This window comes from Electrona antarctica (assembly GCF_951216825.1).
Source record: "Electrona antarctica genome assembly, chromosome: 22".
NCBI classification, from domain to species: Eukaryota; Metazoa; Chordata; class Actinopteri; order Myctophiformes; family Myctophidae; genus Electrona; species Electrona antarctica.
Genome location: NC_136805.1, coordinates 34302432 through 34323413, shown reverse-complemented (window position 1 = coordinate 34323413; position 20982 = coordinate 34302432). Strand labels below are relative to the sequence as shown.

Sequence of the window (20982 nt, the reverse complement as noted above, 5' to 3'; positions counted from 1 at the left end):
GTAATAATTGCAACAGGCCTACTCCGAACCAGGGACGGCAGGATGAAAGTAGTGGCTCGCCGTATTGCAGGCCGTGGGAGAAGTGTCCTTGTGGTTCTGTTTAACCCATTCTGACCTGAGATCAGATTCTAAAAGTGTCTTCTACATCCTGACAGTTCTCTGAAAAAGCTATGTTTCTATGTCAGTCGTTCTTCGTTTTAAAAAAAATAGCAGACCTACAAGCTCGTAGCGCGCCACTCGGTGGCGCGCTATGAGCTTGTAGATCTGCTATTTTTCAATGGCTAAAGCATGACATAATGCTAACACCAAAAGGCGTTCCCGCCCAAAATGGGTTAAGATGCTAATGAATTCATCACCAAAGTCGGTGTAAGTCAAATTGCATTAGCGCTGTTCCCCTCGGCCGGCCTCCAGCGCGGGTCCAACACATTGCACGCTCGCATAGAGAAGTGAACTATTTATACAAATGTCGGAGCGCGTCTTATGATTTAGCACTAATTGACCCGGTTAGGACTGACCAGATTCTACATGTCTTCTAAATCATGACAGTTTTCTGAAAAAGCTCTGTTTCGATTGGTCAGTGGTTCTCAAACTATTTCATGTCAAGGACTCCAAATCATATCAATCAATCAAAATCATACGTGATCGGCCGCCGAACCCCAAATGAAAATATGTTGTTCCAGGGATCCCCAGAAGCAAGGATTAGAGTTAAAAACGTTCTTTGTGAAAGAATATATATATTCAAAGATTTGCGCCAAATTTCCATGTGTTTTTCAAAAATCTTTTTCAATGGCTAAAGAATAACATAATGCTTAAAACACCAAAAGGGGTTCCCGTCCTGAATGGGTTAATGTACAGTGGCACACATGGGCCTTGCTAGCAGCACCTATATGCCATGCCTTTAGTTTTTCAAAATAAATACTTTTCATTACTTGGTTTTTTTTTCATGCCATTGCCAAGCCATCATGCCATAGATAGAAGGCCAATTAATAACACTAAACAACTTAAAGTAATGACAGCATCATATATTCCAAACCCACCTTTATGAACTGTGCACTTCAATCTACCTCATTATTTATACTTGAGAGCTCAAAAGTGGGAGATAAATATCTTGTTAATATCTTTTTATTAGCTCTTGTGCTTTTTTCTCTGTTTGGGTACATTTCACCACACATGGCATTGGCTGCAATGCTTGCCTATTCTCTAGTTGTTCGTCCTTAAAAGATCTTCAGGCATGAGTAAGGGCCGATTCATACTCCTATTTTACCGCTGTAGTGCCGAAATGATTTCGGCTCGTCAGAAATTTTCAGTAGCACCGAAGAGCCGACTTTAGGACGGTACCCGCCCCCCCCGAACCTCAAATTACGTCACATTGTAGGCTCTACAGAGCCGAACCGACTTTTATTCGGCTCTAAAATAGGAGCATGAATCGCGCCTAAGTTTGAGACTTTTTATATTACAATGTATACTTGCAGTACTGCACGATTTTGCTCAAACACTAATCTCGATTTCCCACCACAAGAATTGAGATCACGATTGTCACACAATTAAAAAATCTTCCATGAAAATATTTACCCTTACAGTATTGTCTTTAGTCTGTAGTTGCTGAACTGAACATTACTACATTCAAAATGTGGCACCTGGAACCAACTACTGTGACTTTAAACAGACATTAAAGTGCTTAACTTTAATGTCTGGGCGACTGTGGCTCAAGAGGTAGAGCAGGTCGTCCAATGATCCATGGGTCGGCGGTTCGAATCCTGGCTCCTCCTGTCTACATGTCGAAGTGTCCTTGGGCAAGACACTGAACCCCAAATTGCTCCCGATGTGCTGGTTGGTACCTTGCATGGCTTCTGCCGCAATCGGTGTATGAATGTGTGTGTGAATGGGTGAATGTAATGCACAATCTATGTAAAGCGCCTTGGATAAAGGCGCTATATAAATGCACCATTTACCATTTTAACTTAAACGTCTCTTAAAGTCTCTCTTGTAGCAAAAACATAAGCGTAGCTAAAATGAATTGGACAGCCAACTAGTGCTGCACGATTCTTGCTCATATTTAGAAATGAGATCACATAGGTGTCTGAATCTAGATCTAAATCTTTTTCTATTTATTTTTTAATAAGCTGCAGCCAGCCTTTCAACCTGGCTGGTGTCCCTATTTTGGGCACGATGCCATTAGGGAAACCTCTTAAAACATTTAACAACAACAGCATATCATGTGATCTTGTGAAATGGCTATTCCTGCCGTACGACAGGCCTAAACTAGGCCTTAAACTATTAAGCCTGGGAATGCATCTCTGTCACCTTAGCCTTGAACCACTTCAACCATTATTTTAAACTTTAGCTGTTGAAAAATAGCAGATCTACAAGCTCATATAGCGCGGCACCAAGTGGCGCAAGGCTTTTGAATATTCGTATATTCTTTCACAGCGAACGTTTGCTTCTGGGGGGGTCCCTGGAACAACCTATTTTCAGATGGGGGGTCGGTTGCAAAATACATGAAATAGTTTGACAACCACTGACATAGAAACATAGGTTTTTCAGAAAGCCGTCTTGATTTCGAAGACATTTAGTAGAATCTGGTCTCGGGTCTTAACGGGTTAAGTTAACAGGGTCACAAAGGGCTGAAGTGCTGTTCGCTACTGGGCAGACAGGTTCCACCACGGCACACCTCGAAAGCATGCGCTGTCCTCCTGGGAGAGAAGACAGTGGTAAAGCATGCTTTGTCCTCCTGGGAGAGAAGACAGTGGTAAAGCATGCTTTGTCCTCCTGGGAGAGAAGACAGTGGTAAAGCATGCTTTGTCCTCCTGGGGAGAGAAGACAGTGGTAAAGCATGCTTTGTCCTCCTGGGAGAGAAGACAGTGGTAAAGCATGCTCTGTCCTCCTGGGAGAGAAGACAGTGGTAAAGCATGCTCTGTCCTCCTGGGAGAGAAGACAGTGGTAAAGCATGCTCTGTCCTCCTGGGAGAGAAGACAGTGGTAAAGCATGCTTTGTCCTCCTGGGACAGAAGACAGTGGTAAAGCATGCACTGTCCTCCTGGGAGAGAAGACAGTGGTAAAGCATGCTTTGTCCTCCTGGGACAGAAGACAGTGGTAAAGCATACTTTGTCCTCCTGGGACAGAAGACAGTGGTAAAGCATGCTTTGTCCTCCTGGGACAGAAGACAGTGGTAAAGCATGCTTTGTCCTCCTGGGACAGAAGACAGTGGTAAAGCATGCTTTGTCCTCCTGGGAGAGAAGACAGTGGTAAAGCATGCTCTGTCCTCCTGGGACAGAAGACAGTGGTATAGCATGCTTTGTCCTCCTGGGACAGAAGACAGTGGTAAAGCATGCTTTGTCCTCCTGGGACAGAATACAGTGGCAAAGCATGCTTTGGCCTCCTGGGAGAGAAGACAGTGGTAAAGCATGCTTTGTCCTCCTGGGACAGAAGACAGTGGTAAAGCATGATTTGTCCTCCTGGGAGAGAAGACAGTGGTAAAGCATGCTCTGTCCTCCTGGGACAGAAGACAGTGGTAAAGCATGCTTTGTCCTCCTGGGACAGAAGACAGTGGTAAAGCATGCTTTGTCCTCCTGGGACAGAAGACAGTGGTAAAGCATGCTTTGTCCTCCTGGGACAGAAGACAGTGGTAAAGCATGCTCTGTCCTCCTGGGACAGAAGACAGTGGTAAAGCATGCTTTGTCCTCCTGGGACAGAAGACAGTGGTAAAGCATGCTTTGGCCTCCTGGGAGAGAACACAGTGGTAAAGCATGCTTTGTCCTCCTGGGACAGAAGACAGTGGTAAAGCATTTTTGTCCTCCTGGGAGAGAAGGCAGTGGTAAAGCATTTTTGTCCTCCTGGGAGAGAAGGCAGTGGTAAAGCATTTTTGTCCTCCTGGGAGAGAAGGCAGTGTGGTAAAGCATGCTCTGTCCTCCTGGGAGAGAAGACAGTAGCTTGCAGTGGTATAGCTGCAGGGGTGGGCAACTTTGACGATGGAGAGGGCCACTATAGTTCCACACTCACTCCAGAGGGCCACTATAGTTCCACACTCACTCCAGAGGGCCACTATAGTTCCACACTCACTCCAGAGGGCCACTATAGTTCCACACTCACTCCAGAGGGCCACTAGCCAGCTTGTAGATCTGCTATTTTTGCTATATTTGAATTGAAATCCCGAATTATGTTTTGCCATTTTTGAATTGGAATCGTAAAAATTTACATTTTCATTTCATTTCAAATGCCTTTAATTATTATGTTAACTTTATGAACTAAATACAAATACAGACAAAATAACATTTTAAGCTACTAATTTAGACTGAAGTAATTAAAGCGGGTCACGTTTGCATGTTTGGAATTGTAACAGCTGAAATCATTAATATATCAGTATGCTGATATTATCCTGAGGGCCACATTAAAGTGAAGGCCCCCGGGCCGCCAGTTGCCCAGGTAAAGCATGCTCGATGTCCAGAGTGTAGAGTAGGAGAGTAGCGACACGCTTTGACCTCGCCGCAAAGCGGGTGCCTATGGGCTATAGTTCCAAACATTGCTCCTATGGCTGGAACTATCCACATTTTTTAACTTGAGTAAAAGTATCAACACCGCAATGTAGAGATGCTCTGTTACAAGTAAAATGTCTGGAATTCAATATGTACTGGAGTAAAAGTACGAAAAAGTAGAAAGTTCTAATTATGCAGAATTGTCCTATTTCACTAGTTTTCAAATGGATAACTATAATAAAAACGCACTAGTACAAGCTTGTACATCTGCTATTTCTTTTTTAAATCGTGAGAATGTGTGCAAATCTTTGAATATATATATATATATATATATATATATTCTTTCACACTTCACAGTGAACGTTTTTAACCCATTTTGAACGGGAACCCCTTTTGGTGGTTACATACATTGTTATAATTTAGCTATTGAAAAATAGCAGATCTACAAGCTCATAGCGCGCCACCGAGTGGCGCGCTATGAACTTGTAGGTCTGCTATTTTTTGAAAAATCGTTAAAATGTGCCTCAAATCTTTCCGAGAATTGTCATGATTTAGAAAACATTTTTTTTAAATTTCGACGTCAGGCCTGAATGGGGTAAGTCGTATTTTTGCTTCTGGGGGGTCTCTTCTCTGGTACAAAACACTTTCAGATGGGAGTCGGCTGGCGAATACAGATGATTCCGGGGATCCTTGACATGGAAAACTTTGAGAACCACTGATATAGAGACAGGTTTTTCACTTTTTGTCAAATCTTGTCTCAATGGCTTAATGTTATACTATAAATAAAATCATAGTGTTTTGCCAATTATTTGGGCGCCCACTTGCGATATTCTGATGGTGTAAACTAAAGGACGGGAGGGAGATGCACGTTTTGACAGATGACACCCAGCTGCTAAAGCCCCGAGGTGCACCGAGCACGGCACACACATTGAGTCTGATGCATGCGGATATGTTGAAAAGGACTTTTAACACATTTTGACCTGAGATCAGATTCTAAAAATGTCTTCTAAATCCTGACAGTTTTCTGAAAAAGCTATGTTTCTATGTCAGTGGTTTTCAAAAATAGCAGACCTACAAGCTTGTAGCGCGCCACTCGGTGGCGCGCTACGAGCTTGTAGATCTGCTATTTTTCAATAGCTAAAGCATAACATAATGCTAACACCAAAAGGGGATCCCGCCCAAAATGGGTTAACCAGGCGCCGTTGATGCTCGAGGGCTCACCTTTTCCACTGTTAATAAAGCGAGATATTCTATACTTTTTGAGTGGTGCAACCACTCCCTTTACGGAGCTATGTGTGTGGCTGGGTGGCTGGGTGGGTGCCTGGGTATGAGCACGAAAATAGCATGGTTGTTTTTCACCACCTGTGCCAGTACAGTGACAGTACAGTACAGTAGAGGGTACAGTAGAGGGATCCCCACACAGTAACTCTGTCATTTCTCAACCGTTTCGGACGTGGATGTTCTGGGGACCCCCCCACCCAGAGACCCCCACATGGTAACACTAATTTCTCTACCGTTTCGGATGTGCGGCAGCTGGAACTTGAATAGTTTTCATATAGTTGTAGTCACATTTTAGTCACCTGGAATGTTTTCGATGTTAGTCTATTTTTACTAAAATGTATTTTGGCGGGCCTTGATGCCGTCGTACTAATGACTGATTTTACACTTGCTGAAAGCAGATCTACTGTACAAGCTCACAACGCGTCGCAGCGCAACCAAGTGTAAAATGACTTACACTGGATGTCTGGATCTCTTGTCCACTATTCCCTTCCTAACATTTTAGTCTAGTTTTTATTTGTTGATGAAATTGTCAATATATTTAGTTTTAGTCATCATAGCTTAGTTTTCATTTAGTTTTCATTTAGTTTCCATTTAGTTTTCGTCCGTGTAAAAAGGTAGTCGATGAAATCACTGCTTCTCATCCCTGTCTGCATGGCCTCGCTTGGAAATCATTATGCTCAGGGCTTTTGGGGTAGGAATGGGCAGTTACTGGGCAAATCATTATGCTCAGGGCTTTTGGGGTAGGAATGGGCAGTTACTGGGCAAATCATTATGCTCAGGGCTTTTGGGGTAGGAATGGGCAGTTACTGGGCAAATCATTATGCTCAGGGCTTTTGGGGTAGGAATTGGCAGTTACTGGGCAAATCATTATGCTCAGGGCTTTTGGGGTAGGAATTGGCAGTTACTGGGCAAATCATTATGCTCAGGGCTTTTGGGGTAGGAATTGGCAGTTACTGGGCAAATCATTATGCTCAGGGCTTTTGGGGTAGGAATTGGCAGTTACTGGGCAAATTCACTATAAAAAACGCCGCAAATTTCATCATCTCGTGGTCAAGTGAGACAAAAATAAATAGACAAAGGAATTCACCATTGTCTTGATGCTGTCACTATAGCTGGTTGCAACAAGTTATATATTGTTTTATTCATACACTTAAAGTGTAATTAAAGTGTAATTTGGGTTTTAACCATTTTGAATTATCCTCATGCAAGGGAAGTTGCTTTTGTTTTGCAGAAACGGGAGCGTTATGTTATGCCCTTGGCTATTGAAAAATAGCAGATCTACAAGCTCGTAGCGCGCCACCGAGTGGCGCGCTATGAGCTTGTAGGTCTGCTATTTTTGAAAAATCGAAGAACGACTGACATAGAAACATAGCTTTTTCAGAAAACTGTCAGGATGTAGAAGACATTTTCAGAATCTGATCTCAGGTCAGAATGGGTTAAGGGGGGAAAAATACCAGTTAAACAAACAAACAAACACCCAATAGAAGAGTTATTTTGGGCAGTCTAATCCATATTTGTGAACTGGATCGAGTGGCTTCCAAAAGCAAAGAACCAGGTTATACAACCAAGACATTAATCTGGGACACTTTATGCTGCTGCTGCGCCCCAGTCATAAATTAAACAAAAGTAACTTTTGTGAATACATTTGGAAGTGTATCTATCTCTCTCCCCGAGTGAAGTGTAACTAGCACACACATTGAGTCTGATGCATGCGGATATGTTGAAAATGACTTTTAACACATTTTGACCTGAGATCAGATTCTAAAAATCCTGACCTATGTCAGTGGTTCTTCGATTTTTCAAAAATAGCAGACCTACAAGCTCGTAGCGCGCCACTCGGTGGCGCGCTATGAGCTTGTAGATCTGCTATTTTTCAATAGCTAAAGCATTAATACAAGCAAATACATTTGGAAGTGTCTCCCCGAGTGAAGTGTAACTAGCAGCGTCGGTCCTGAATAAGAGCTCTGCTCTCGTCGCGTAGATGGAAAATCACTGTGGATAAAAGCCCCAGCGCTCAACAACAACAACGTCTCTGCCATTCATTCTCACCGGAGCAGCCCCAGACCTCTTGTCTTGAATCATGACCTCATCGATTGTAGACTCGGCTCTCCTGTTTCTAGTTGTTTCTCTCGTGCGTTCACCCCTTTTAGACTGCAGCATTTCGAGCTCTAAGTGGTTTACAACTTCTTCCCAGGGCATGTAGTTTGTTTACTTCGTGTTACAACAGATTGAGAGCTTGATGTCATGAATATTATGGTGTGTGGTGGTGAGTGAGTTGGTATCGGGAGCACACAGGATTGCCTGTGCGACCCAAGTAAAAGTGATCAAGTGAATAGTTGCGATGCATTAAAATAATCATAACGTGCATTATTTCACTGTTACAATGTATTAGTGTGATTGGGTGCTTTAAGTAAAGTAACATAAATGCCATACAGATTATGCTAGGACAACAAAACGTTCAACTATCAGGAATGTAATTGCTTTACTTTTGGTGTTTTAAGCATTATGTTATGCTTTAGCAGATCTACAAGCTCGTAGCGCGGCATGTAGAGCATGTAGAGAGGGGGGGGGGGGGGGGGTCTCTGGAACAACATATTTTCAGATGGGGGTTGGCGGCCAATTACATATATTTTTGTGTCCTTGAGGTTAGCTCAGGTCTAAAAGGGTTAAAGCACACACAATGACCGCTTATGGCTTCACACAATGTCTAGGAGTGTCCAGCAATTATGAAATATTATGAACACAATCCATGCCAATCACGAGATATCTCGTGTTTAGCTATTAATAAAACATTAATTCGATATCCCAGTTACCATATTAATAGTTCATTGAATCGCTAGAACACGGCCCTGAGACCCTGGCTTGAAAATGGCCGATTATCACTTCCGGGTCATGTGGCCGGATAACGGCTCTTCTCCGCTTTACTTCGTGTATTCTGCTGCCACTGGCTCCACACTCCAGGCAGTGGCTCCACACTCCAGGCAGTGGCTCCACACTCCAGGCAGTGGCGGCGGGTGGTAGAGGCTTATGATTATTAATTAGTTTTTATAACTAATTAATTATGCACTGTTATGAGCAGATTACAATGCTTTATTATGTCTATATGCATTATAGACTTATGGATGCATAGCATGTGTTAGCACATTTTTCGACATGGCGACGATGATGATTATGCAAAAAATAACTGCGATCGTACGATTGTCGTCTTTGGAACTGGAACTGGAAACCTCACGTCAGTGTTGATTTTGTCGACTAAAACTAAGACGAACAAAACACTGATAAACTAAATGGAAACTAAATAAAAACTAAGCTATGATGACTAGATATATTGACAATTTCGTCAACAAACAAAAACTAGACAAATGTTAGGAAGGGACTAGTGGACAAGAGATCCAGTATAAGTCCTTTTACAATTAGTTGCATGCTGAAAATAGACGATCTACAAGCTCACAGCGCGTCGCAAAAATGTCAATGTGACTAACACTAAATGAAAACTATTCAAGAGACTGACTGAAACTAAAATCAAAATTTGCTGCCAAAAACAACACTGCCTCACGTGTCACTTTTCAGGATTCAAATTAAAAAGCGTCAAAAGTAGCAGATCAACAAGCTCTAAATGCGTCTCGAGCACATAGGTGTGCTTGTGCTACTTTTGACGCTTTCGTGTGACGCTTCGTCACGATCAAGTAGTGTTAATTTACCCCAAAAAACGTTCAAAAAGTTAAAATATGGAGATGCCCCCCGACCCAGCAGCAATGTTATGGAATAATAACTGACGGGCCTGTGATGATAACCTCGACCGCAGACGGCACCGCAGTGAGGAGGAGGGAGGGGTCCACGCGGTCCGCGACGCGCGGTCCACGGATCTGAGAAGTGCGCAAAGAACGGTTCCACACAGCGAGAACCTCGGCCATTGTGACAACTCTCTCTCTCTCTCTCTCTCTGCTCAAACAGACTCATGGGAAACTTAAGCTACAGTGAGAACAAAAGAGAGCTTGATCCATGGGATGCCTTGGTTCCTGAGGCACATCACTCTTTTTTTATCTCTATCTCCCTCTCTCCTCTCTCTATCTCCCTCTCTCCTCTCTCTATTTCCCTCTCTCCTCTCTCTATCTCCCTCTGTCCTCTCTATCTCCCTCTCTCCTCTCTCTATCTCCCTCTCTCCTCTCTCTATCTCCCTCTCTCCTCTCTCTATCTTTCAGTTTTGTGCTGGGAAAAAGGAGGGGTGAGCAGAGCCATGCTAGCTGGGGCTCCCTCCCTCCCTCCCTCCCTCCCCAGTTTTTAATCAAACCCACAGTCTTTTTAGCGAGTATGGGAACACAGCCAGCCAAGGATTGATTTAGGGTGCCGGCGGGGAGATGTGGGTAAATAGAATCGTTTTTCATGCCCCCCCCCCCCCCCCCCACACCTCGTCGTTGACTGCTCAGACCTTATATATCCGAGGCAGAAGTTGCTGATTTCACTGAACTATCAGCTGTTCACGAGGGAGCTACCTCGTAATGAATGTGCACACGCCGGCTGTTTTTTTTTTTTCTTCTTCTTTTTCGGTCGAGGGTTTTGCAAAATGTCTGTGGCTTTTATAATGACAAGGAGAGACAGTCTCACAGTCTTCCAGGATACCTCTGAACAACGTGTGAATTAAGGTGCTTGCTCGGGACTTTTTCCTAGACTGCACTGGCACAGGTTTACATTTTTTATGAAAGGGAGTAAATAATTCGGATGCGGGGAGAATAAAAGTCACTTCCGAGATTCATTAGGCCCATGCCAGTGAGTATTTTGTTTTGTTTTTATTTTATTTTATTGGGAAGGGACAATGCTCACAAATGAATATGAATTCGATGCCACGGTTTTGGCTCATTTTCTATCTGCAGTCCCGGCCTGGGCTGAAAGTAAAAAGATGCTACCTGCAATATTCTGCTTATATCATATTCTTGCATTGTTTTATCATATCATGGTGTCATTGCCATAATTTATGAATTAGGCTGCCAAAGCAGAGTGCTTTCAGAGGAGATGAACTGTGTGGTCTTTGTGAGATCTGTGCTTCTCAAAGTGGGATCTGGGGACCCTCTTGTGTGTGTGCGTGTGTGTGTGTGTGTGTGTGTGTGTGTGTGTGTGGGGGGGGGGGGGGGGGGTGGTACATGGGTTCAGGGGTCCCCAGCAAAATTAGTTAACAAAATATAGCATAAAAAAATCTGTTTAATCACTTTAACACTCCGATATTTAATCCATTAAATCATAGCGCCCAGCGATTTATAGCAGCGGAGCACTTTTACCGACGGACCGGATGTTATCCCGGATGTGGATGTAGCAGCTAAATGTAGCCAAAACACTCTAGAGCTGATCGACAACAACGGGAGGTATGATAAAATCTATCACGACTAGCGACAGGAACGCGGTGTGGAGCGATGCGATCTGTTGTGATATCAATAATCTTCGTCTTTTGGATAAAACTTCGTCCTGGGCGCTGGGTGTTACTAATTGAAAGGACGGTGAACTTCGTCCTGGGCGATTGGGGTGTTAACACCTATGAACATCATCTATTACAAAATAGCCGACCCACAAGATCACAATGTGTTGCACACTTGCCATGCGTCGATCTGTGAGCTTGCAGATCTGCCATGTTCAAAAGAATCTAAAAAGAGAATAATTAAATAAATTGGGAATCTTTTTGAGACATTTTTAACAAAACAAGATGTATATTACAGAGATTAAAATAGGGTGCATTTTGCATCCCAAAACGCAGTTTATAGTTAAGGGATGCAATACAACAATGACCTCTGTCTGCATCCATGGGATGCATTACTGTACTACTGTACTGTTTTTTTTATTCTAGTTTATTTTTGCTAGCTTTAGTTATAATCATTTTTTCTTCTGTTTTCTACATGAATAATATAACCACATTATAACCATATAAAATGAAATGGGAGTTAAATGCTGCAATTTGTAAAAATGGCAAAACATATGACTCCCAACGTCGTTTAAGTGGGACTCATAAAATCTCCCTGGGACTCATCTAAAAGACCATTCCGGGACTCATTACATTGAAAAGCTATTTACATCACTGGTATTAATTGGGGATCCTTGACATGGAAGGGTTTGAGAAGCGCTGTGTTAGATGAGATGGGATGAGGCCTCTGCGGGGGCACAGGGTTGGAGTCCATAGGAGCTCTGTGTCCCTACTGATGATTAGCCACACTCTGCCGTGCCGTCAGGCCCACAGGGCTGTCATCTGGAGTCGGGGGAAAGTCCCCAACTTATTATTCCTATCCCGACCCGGGTTCTCCTTTTGAATAAATCCCCCCTGAAATGTAACCCGAGACGCCGAGCCCTTGAAGTCCAACACAATGCTGGAAAGATACTCATCTCCGTCTCCATGATGATGCCATAGCCAGGACTCGCTCGGTTTTAGCACGCTGCACCGCTTGGACTGACTTTGAAGTTGTTATTTGTTGTCGTCCCCCCTTTCCTTCCAGGGTCCACCTACAGTGTCTTGTCCACGATGCCGTCGGACTCTGAAAGCAGCAGCTCTCTCAGCAGCTTAGGTGAGTCCCTAGTGTTCGTGGTTTACGTAGACGTTGTGGAAGAAGGTATGGATTACATTATCGGGGCGATCAAAGACGTGTGTGTTTTGCTATTGCTGTTTAAACTAAACGGGTAATGGTTGCATGCCAGTGATCATATTTATACTCCACTGTGGCTCCAGGTTTAGCCTCTTGAGCACGTGCAAGTGATTACACAGATGTGAAAAGGATTTAGAAGCCCACCCCCCTCTCTCTCTCACACACACACACACACACACACACACACAACCTGTCATTCTCTAGAGTGAAGGATTTGACGCTGGTGCAGGCCACTGCAAAAGTGAACAGGAATCTCAGTCCTTGGTTTGGTTCTGGTGACTGATATCTGATATCTGCCCTTGTAATGCGTTTTTGTATTTTCTTTTGAAAAAAATAATACAATGTAATAATAAATGAAAAAAAGTAATTGAAAACACATACATTAGAAGGGCGATATCAGTCGGAGTCTCTGGTCTTTTAAAGTAGATCTATTTCAGGTGTATAGGCCTATGTTGCGTTCACACGTGGCAGATGAAACGATGATGCAGTCTACCATTCATTGTCAATGGAAGCCAGCGACGTGAAGCTGTGACGCGTGAAGCGGCCGCAAAATGATGCTGTGTGATGCGTTTTTGCATCGTTTCATCTGCCCGTCTGAAGGCACCATTGGCGTCGAACCTTTCTGAGTAGCGCCACCCCCCCACCCCCACCCCCCCTTTCGCCATACCATCGGTGACATGCCGACACCCGCAGGTACCTCTGGTGGTCAAGCCTCGTCCCCGCCCCCCGGCTCCGCCCCCCACCAGGTGAGCGACAAGATGGACACGCTGCTGTTCAACCTGCGGCAGGTGACCCGTGAGAGGGACGAGCTGCGCAAGAGGCTGGCCCTCTCCTCGCCCGGGACCACCTTCGACGACTGCAGGTCAGTGTCGTAAAAACAGTGGTTTTCAACCAGTGGTCCTTGACGGAATTCAAGGTGGTCCCCATGCTAGATGATGGAGTTGGTAACCAAATGGACCCTTATAGATATTTAACTCTTGAGAGCGTCCATTTGGTTTTATTTCACGCTCATGCATTACTTAATTTCTCAAGAAGTCTACACAATTAGAGAATGTAGAAGAAGAATTGTTATTTAGTTTTAGGTCTGAGAGGCTAAATCTCATCAGATGGTAGTCCATGGCTCAAATGCTGAATAAATAATGGGCCTTGATGTGAAAAATAAAATAAAAAATCTATATTTTTATTTCGTCGACTAGAACTATGACGAAAAAATGTTTGTCGGCTACCTTTTTTTTCCACCAAGGAAAACTAAAAGTTATGATGACTAAAACTAAACATACAGGTATTGACAATTTCGTCAACAAACATTTTCGTAGACTAAAACGTTTTGTTTTTTTGCGTGTGTTTTAGTCTAGTTGTGTTAGATCCAGCAGAACTGAAAGACAAGTCATGTTATGCTTGGTTGTAAGGTTGTCGATGACGTGATCGGAAATCGGGGCCGATCACGTCTTTTCCAATTGATCAGAATCTGATCGGGAGCAAAAAAACGTGATCGGGACATCCCTAGTATCAATATTATATCCATATCATTAGACTGGTTATTGTCTGATTTTGGATATTGTACTGTTATGTTCTATAATTATGTTCTATAAAATATGTTCTATAAAATCAGACCTGTCTGAAGTGAGTGGTGCAACAGTGCCCCCTGTTGGTGACCCTAAACATACATACACACACAGGGACACAGCCAGGGATGGACATTGCTGTTCCTTGGAGTGGCTGCACCACTCAAAAATATATACATCTGATCGAGAAAAATCGGTATCCGCAGATACTCAAAATCGAATGATCGGAATCGGATCGGGGGCAAAAAATGTGATCGGGACATCCCTACTTGGTTGCATTCTGAAAACAGATCAGTGGTTTTCAGCAAATCAGCCATTACGACGTAGTGTTTTAAATGTGGTGGAGGGAAAGTCACAATGTTTACAATAAAAAACAAATACTCAAGTAAAGTACAGTACAGAGTACAGACACTATTCCACTCCGGTAGTACACCACTACATGCCTGTGGTGGAAAGTAACTAAGTACATTTACTTAAGTACAATTTTGAGGTATTTGTACTTTACTTGAGTATTTCCAATTAATTCCAATTAAATAATTAATTCCAATTTCCAATACTTACTTCTACTCCACTACATCTCAGATCAAAATATTTTACTTTATACATTAAATATTTTACCCCACTACACTTATTTGAAAACCTTAGTTACTTTGTAGATTGTGATTATTATTACAAAACACTTACAAGCTCACAATTGAAAAAAGCTGATCTACAAGCTCACAATGCACCGCGATGCGACACATTTTGTGAACTCGTAGATCTGCTATTTCCAAAAGACTTGTATACATTTGAAAACTTGAAATGGGACATTCTGCATAATGAGTACTCTTACTTTTGGTACTTTTAGTACATTTTGATACCAATACTTTTGTTTGCATTGCACAGTGCGCTCGGTGCGCTATTTCCAAACGTGCCCTTAGAATTCCGTACTATTACCTGTAATACTATTACTTGTTACTACTTGTAAGTAGTAAGTATTTCTACACTGCAGTGTATACTGTTACTTAAAAAGGGAAAAAAAGAAAGAAAAAAATATATAGTACATTTCCCACTGGCTTTTGCACGCGATCATAACTCAAAGCAACTGGAGTGCGTACTTCACGCAACGAGAAAGTGCTCTGCAAGTAATGCTCGACTCCGTAACACAAGGGCTATAGCATGCAACTTTAATGACACACCACTTACTGTAACACACAGTGTTCCAACCTGCCATGCTTTTATCTCACTTACCCCAAGACTACCTCTTCAGAAGACAACACATACAAACTATATATATATATATATATATATATATATATATATAAAAGCCTTTTCAAACACTAAACTAGCTAAAATAAAGAATTATATATATTTGTAAAATGGTGTGGGAGGTAACGTCGAGACGATACAATGTCTCCACGACAGGCCTTTCCAGAGATGTCGTGTACTATATATATTGTGAATGCACATTCTATGATTTGGTTGCAGTTCAATACCTTAATTTATACTTCTGTAGAATGACGGTTTCGTTTCGCCAAAATTAAAGTATTTTGGTCTAAAATGGTCTGTTACTCATTTTTGAATGGTGCAAACCACTCCAACAACTGGCTTTGTAACCCGTGTTTGTTCGTACCAAAAAAATGAGCATGGTTGCTATGGTTCGCAACTAAAAATCACTAGTGGTGCAAACCACTCCAACAACTGGCTTTGTTAGTACCCGTGTGTGTGTGTGTTTGTGTACCTGTCCCTCAAAAGAATGAGCATGGTTACTATGGTCACTGACATTACGTCAGACCACAGCTGATCAGGCTATATAAGACCTTGCACCGCTCAGTTCACACGGGTGTGATTTTTACCTTGTAGGTGGTACTATGAAGGTACTGGGTACTAGGTGGTACTATGAAGTAACCATATGAAAGAACCATAAAACAATGCGTGAAAAGATATCGTGATAATGTCGTGTTGTATCGTGACACTGCTTGAAAACGTATTGGTGATATTAAAATGTGTCCGTGTGGCCCCACCCACCCCTAGACCTCACTCCAAGGCGACTCCGGGCCACGACTACGAGCGTCTGAAGCTGCAGTGCATGAAGGCCATGGCTGACCTCCAGTGTCTGCAGAGCCAGCACAACGCCACGCTGAAGAGGTGCGAGGACGCCGTCAAGAAGGCCGACTTCTACCAGTGAGTCCTAAACCAACTGTGTGTTGGTTTTGACAGCTTCTTGTGAGCTCGTTTGTAGATCGGCTATAGAGCGCCAAAGTCCTTCACGGACGTTTTTTCTCTATGGAGAATAACGTGGGATCATCTTAACCCATTCTGACCTGAGATCAGATTCTACAAATGTCTTCTACATCCTGACAGTTTTCTGAAAAAGCTGTGTTTCTATGTCAGTCGTTCTTCGATTTTTCAAAAATAGCAGATCTACAAGCTCGTAGCGCGCCACTCGGTGGCGCGCTACGAGCTTGTAGATCTGCTATTTTTCAATAGCTAAAGCATAACATAATGCTAACACCAAAAGGGGTTCCCGCCCAAAATGGGTTAAAATCGTCTCATGTAAGAATTGTGGTCCAAAGATTCTGTCTGTCTCGGCGATATTGTTGTCGGGGAGGTTTTGTTTCTAGGGAAATTTTAACTAATTCAGCAGTAGTAACATTAGCGTTTTCATTAGCGTCGGTTGATTCTTCATATCCATATTGATCTGTTTATTTGAGCAAACACAGTTCTTATATGAGGCGATCTAAAATGCCCCTATGGGGATTATAATGCAACTGAAAAGTACATGAACCTGATTGATTGATTGATTGATTGATTGATTGAAAATTGTATTAACAGTTTGCAGAATTACAGTACATTTCAAGCACAAACTCAATACAAAGGCTGTTAACTGTGAGTGGACGACCCAATTAAGCATTACACTTGTTTACAACAGGGTCCACCATGTTCAATTCATCAAAAAATGTGGACTTGGTGGCCTCTACCGATATTGACGTCAGACTTCGGTGATCTATTTTCAGCATGCAACCAAGCATAAAATGACTTATCCTTTTAGTTTAGTTTCAAAGAAACCTTGAAGAAAATGCGAGAACCACTGGTTCAAACAACATATTGGGAAGCAAGCCCAAATCAGCAACTACACTTTAGAAACAACCCCCTCCCCCAAATGACCGCAACCCCCATCCACCAGTATTACAAGCGACTTCATGGGTTTTAATATGCGGGCACGGTGACACTGGTCACAAGGAAGGCGGCTGCCGAGCCTCATCAATGTTTCAGCGGCTGACGCAGCTTTTGTTTGGGTTGCATGTTTGTTCGCACAAATCATCATGCCTGCAGGGTTTTTTTTTAAACCTGCTGCGTTTGCTGCCTTCCCCTCGTGTGTGTGTGTGTGTGTGTGTGTGTGTGTGTGTGTGTGTGTGTGTGTGTGTGTGTGTGTGTGTGTGTGTGTGTGTGTGTGTGTGTGTGTGTGTGTGTGTGTGTGTGTGTGTGTGTGTGTGTGTGTGTGTGTGTGTGTGTGTGTGTGTGTGTGTGTGTGTGTGTGTGTGTGTGTGTGTGTGTGTGTGTGTGTGTGTGTGTGTGTGTGTGCCATTTTGTTGTGCATGCATCTCAAGAACCGTCCGACTTGGAATAGGTGAAGTATACAATGGGGTTCAAGACTTGAACATATCATGTTTGGTGTCCTAAAACGGGCTTTTAACAACTTTGGGGGTCCTAAAATGTGGTTGAATGTAATTTTGGAGGTCCTTGACGTGAACATGTGTGAGAACAGCTAACAGCTGGCCTGGCCTCCATGCAAACAGACTGAGGAGGGATTATTGCCATCATGCCATGGTTAAGCCTTTCCCTCTGATTGTGTGCATCAACGCACGCCTTTATTCATTTACTACTACTTTGCCTCCCCTTTTTTATTGGTTAATTGAATAATAAACGCGTTTATTTATGCGCGGTGTCGCGCATAAATTGTGAAAATGGTAGATCTTGCGGGTACATGTGTTTGGTCCGACGATTCATTGATCCGATACCCCTAACCCCTAACCTAACCATAACCGCAAGCACGGGAGCAGGCGCTAGTCCGAGGTGCGGACGCATATCGAACCAATGCTCCGTCGGACCATAGTATGCCTCCCAGATCTTGCAGCCATAATTTGTGGTGAGCGGAAGTCCTTTATGTAATGTGCCGTGAATCACGACAAGCCTGTTAGTCTGCAGGAAAGCAGTCATAATAATAAGTAATCCATCTCTATACTGGATTTACAGTTATACAGGAAGTTATCAGTTAAGCAGTATTGACATCACATTTTTACTGTTAACAGTGCCACTGACAGTTCGCACCACTGAAGAACGGTTTAGCCTGAGATTAGGGCCTCGGCTAACAATTATTTTCATAATCTATTAATCAGCCAATTTTTTTTGCTGTGGTTCCTCTATGTATTTGGTCGCGATGCCCCATCTGAAAAGATTTTGTGCCATGCGGGTACCCCCATAATATAAGATGTGTATATATATATATATATTTTTTTTTAAGATAATTTGTCCATGCGATGTGTTGTTGTGAGCTTGTAGAAAGCAATCACACCCGTGTGAAGTGAGGGGAGCTCTTATCATCATACATCATCGCATTCCGGCCAATCACAATTGCCGTCCTCCTCACTTTTCTGTCCTCACTTTTTATCCTCCAATACGTACAATGCTCAGCCAATCAAATCATCGCTCTGGGGTACTCACAAACACACAAATCTGGGCATAGTCGGGGCCGGCGCCCCTCAAAACATTAGAATGGGTTTAAGTTTTTAAACTGTTCCTCAGGACCCCTGGAACGAACCCCTCAAGCACCCTGGCCCTTAGAGTACCGGTATATATGAATAGAGACGGCACCCAAAGGAAACCCTGAGGCGAAATGGTATTGCGATGGTATTGCGAATTTGGTATTGCAGTTTGGACCTAAACACATGAACGCGCTGGTCCGTTGACTATCATTGCGCACGTTCATGATGACACGTGGACGCTGTTTCATACGTGAACGCACGTGAACGTGTGCAATGATAGTCAACGGCAGCGCGTTCATGTGTTTGGGTCCAATCCATCCCAGAATGCACTCTGTTCCTACCCGGAAGGAGGAGTGAAATCGCCTCATGCACTTTTGAGCAAATTAATGCAAGTGGATGGGAGGAGAAATCCGGTGCCGTCTCTATTCATATATATACTCTAAGCCCTGGCCCCTGGGGGCCTCCACTTTGAGAACCGTTGGAGTAAGCCAGGCATTTGTCTCCAAACGAGATTAGATGGGTAGCTCCCTCTTTAGTAACACCCCTCACCCCCACCCAAAAAACAACAACAACAACAACACATATACTGTATAGTTTACAACCAGCTGAACTTGTCTGCATCTCCATTGTCCAGGCATGGGGGATTCCCCTGTTCGCTCAATGAGCTGTAAATGATTCCTGGCTTTCTATCCTGGTGGTTAAACACTTCAGTCAGGGCATACCTTCTGTTCCTCTAACCCAGTGCTGTCCAAGGTCCGGCCCGCGGGCCCGCCAGCAGATTGGACCTTCCGTTCCAGAGATAATGGTCAAAACATCTTCGTAACGGCCATTAAAATCGGCTGTTGCGGGACCAAATCTATATAGTTACGTATATTTTCGTAACCCCCCCCCGTAACCTCCATATATGAAGCGGGCGAGCCTCAAATTAACTTTCAACATTGGTCCTGTTGCTATGCAACGCCTCCGTCACCACCAGCTATGGGGTCTTTACAACCACCCTCCATTTACCTCGGTTAAAAGCAGGACCACACAGGTGTGATATTTTTTAACAGCCACTGTCTCCCCCTCCCCTCCTCTCCCCCCCTCCCCGCCCCACCCACGCAGCACCCTCCACAGTCGCCAGGCAAGCGAGCAGGCGGGGCTGAAGGAGGAGCTGGAGGCCGTTAGGCAGGACAACATGCAGCTGGTGCGGGAGCACAGCCACGCCCAGCAGGCCTGCGACGAGCTGAGGAGACTGCACGACGACGACCAGAGAGAGGTGGCCGACATGAGGATGCTGCAGCAGCAGGTGAGCTAAACGAGCCCATTCAGGACGGGGAACCCCGTTTGGTGTTTTAAGCGTTGCGTTATACTTTAGCACTCTGTGCCGCCTCGCTACGAGCTTGTAGATCTGCTATTTTTTTTTTAAATCGTGAAAATGTGGCGCAAATCTTTGAATGTGTGAATACTTTCAGAGCGAACGTTTTTAACTCGAATCTTTGCTTCTGGTGAGGTCCCTGGAACTACATATTTTCAGATGGGCAAAAAAGGTTGAGCACCACTGATATAGAAACACATTATTCTGATGGAGCCTTGGTTCCGACTCGCCCCATTACTATCCCTGTCCCTAACCCCAGGGTCTAATAGGATGAAAGAGTTGCGACAACTCTGTTCACATCATGGGGCCAGTGCAATGGTGGCTATGGGGAGCCTATTTGTGACAAAGCCCTGGACCGGAAGTTGACGGAATGCACTGGACTTTATGGGAGTCGAGTAGACAAGGCATGAACAAACAAAAAAACAAAACAAAAATTACATTTTTGACAAATGAAAGAAGCCATATCACAGGTTATTTGTTCTGATTTTCAAATTATCTCCAAAGAGCTCAGTATCGTGAGAATACTGCCTTTCAGTCACTTCAGTGAATGAAAGGTAACAGTCCAGCTTTAATGACCTTAAATCACTATATTTTAGATAGTTTTTTAGTAATGGTACAACATAAACATTACAGAGACTTTAGTTGTCACTGTACAATACTTTAAAACAGTTGTCATGTTGCACACATACCTAAAATTGCTGGTATTTGCACCACCCTCATTGAAAACGATGTATTTAAAACGATGCATGGGTGAAGTGACTAGCGCTGTTTTCTGCCCCTCAATGGCACAACTCTCTGATCCTATATGACTTTGCCTAACCCTAACCGCACGCGAAGCCGCGTTGTCGGACTAATGCTAATTACGAGCGAATCCCGACATGAACAGAGAGAATACACACATTTTTCGATAGACCAAGTGCGGCGATATTGAATTATTTTTTCT

The 20982-nt window shown here is 43.5% G+C and overlaps 1 protein-coding gene across 2 annotated transcripts in view; it reads left to right on the top strand.

Moving 5' to 3' along the window:
* Nucleotides 1-20982, top strand: part of LOC306915621 (disks large homolog 5-like) — a 67145-nt gene that overhangs the window by 5747 nt on the left and 40416 nt on the right. Inside the window, exons 2-5 of one of the 2 annotated variants that reach the window (XM_079493071.1) lie at nt 12226-12294; nt 13084-13234; nt 15951-16100; nt 19787-19970. In XM_079493071.1, coding sequence (XP_079349197.1) covers nt 12226-12294; nt 13084-13234; nt 15951-16100; nt 19787-19970 — 554 coding nt within the window. Of the gene's footprint in view, nt 1-12225; nt 12295-13065; nt 13235-15950; nt 16101-19786; nt 19971-20982 lie in introns of both variants that reach the window. The other variant, XM_079493070.1, reaches the window with a different exon arrangement.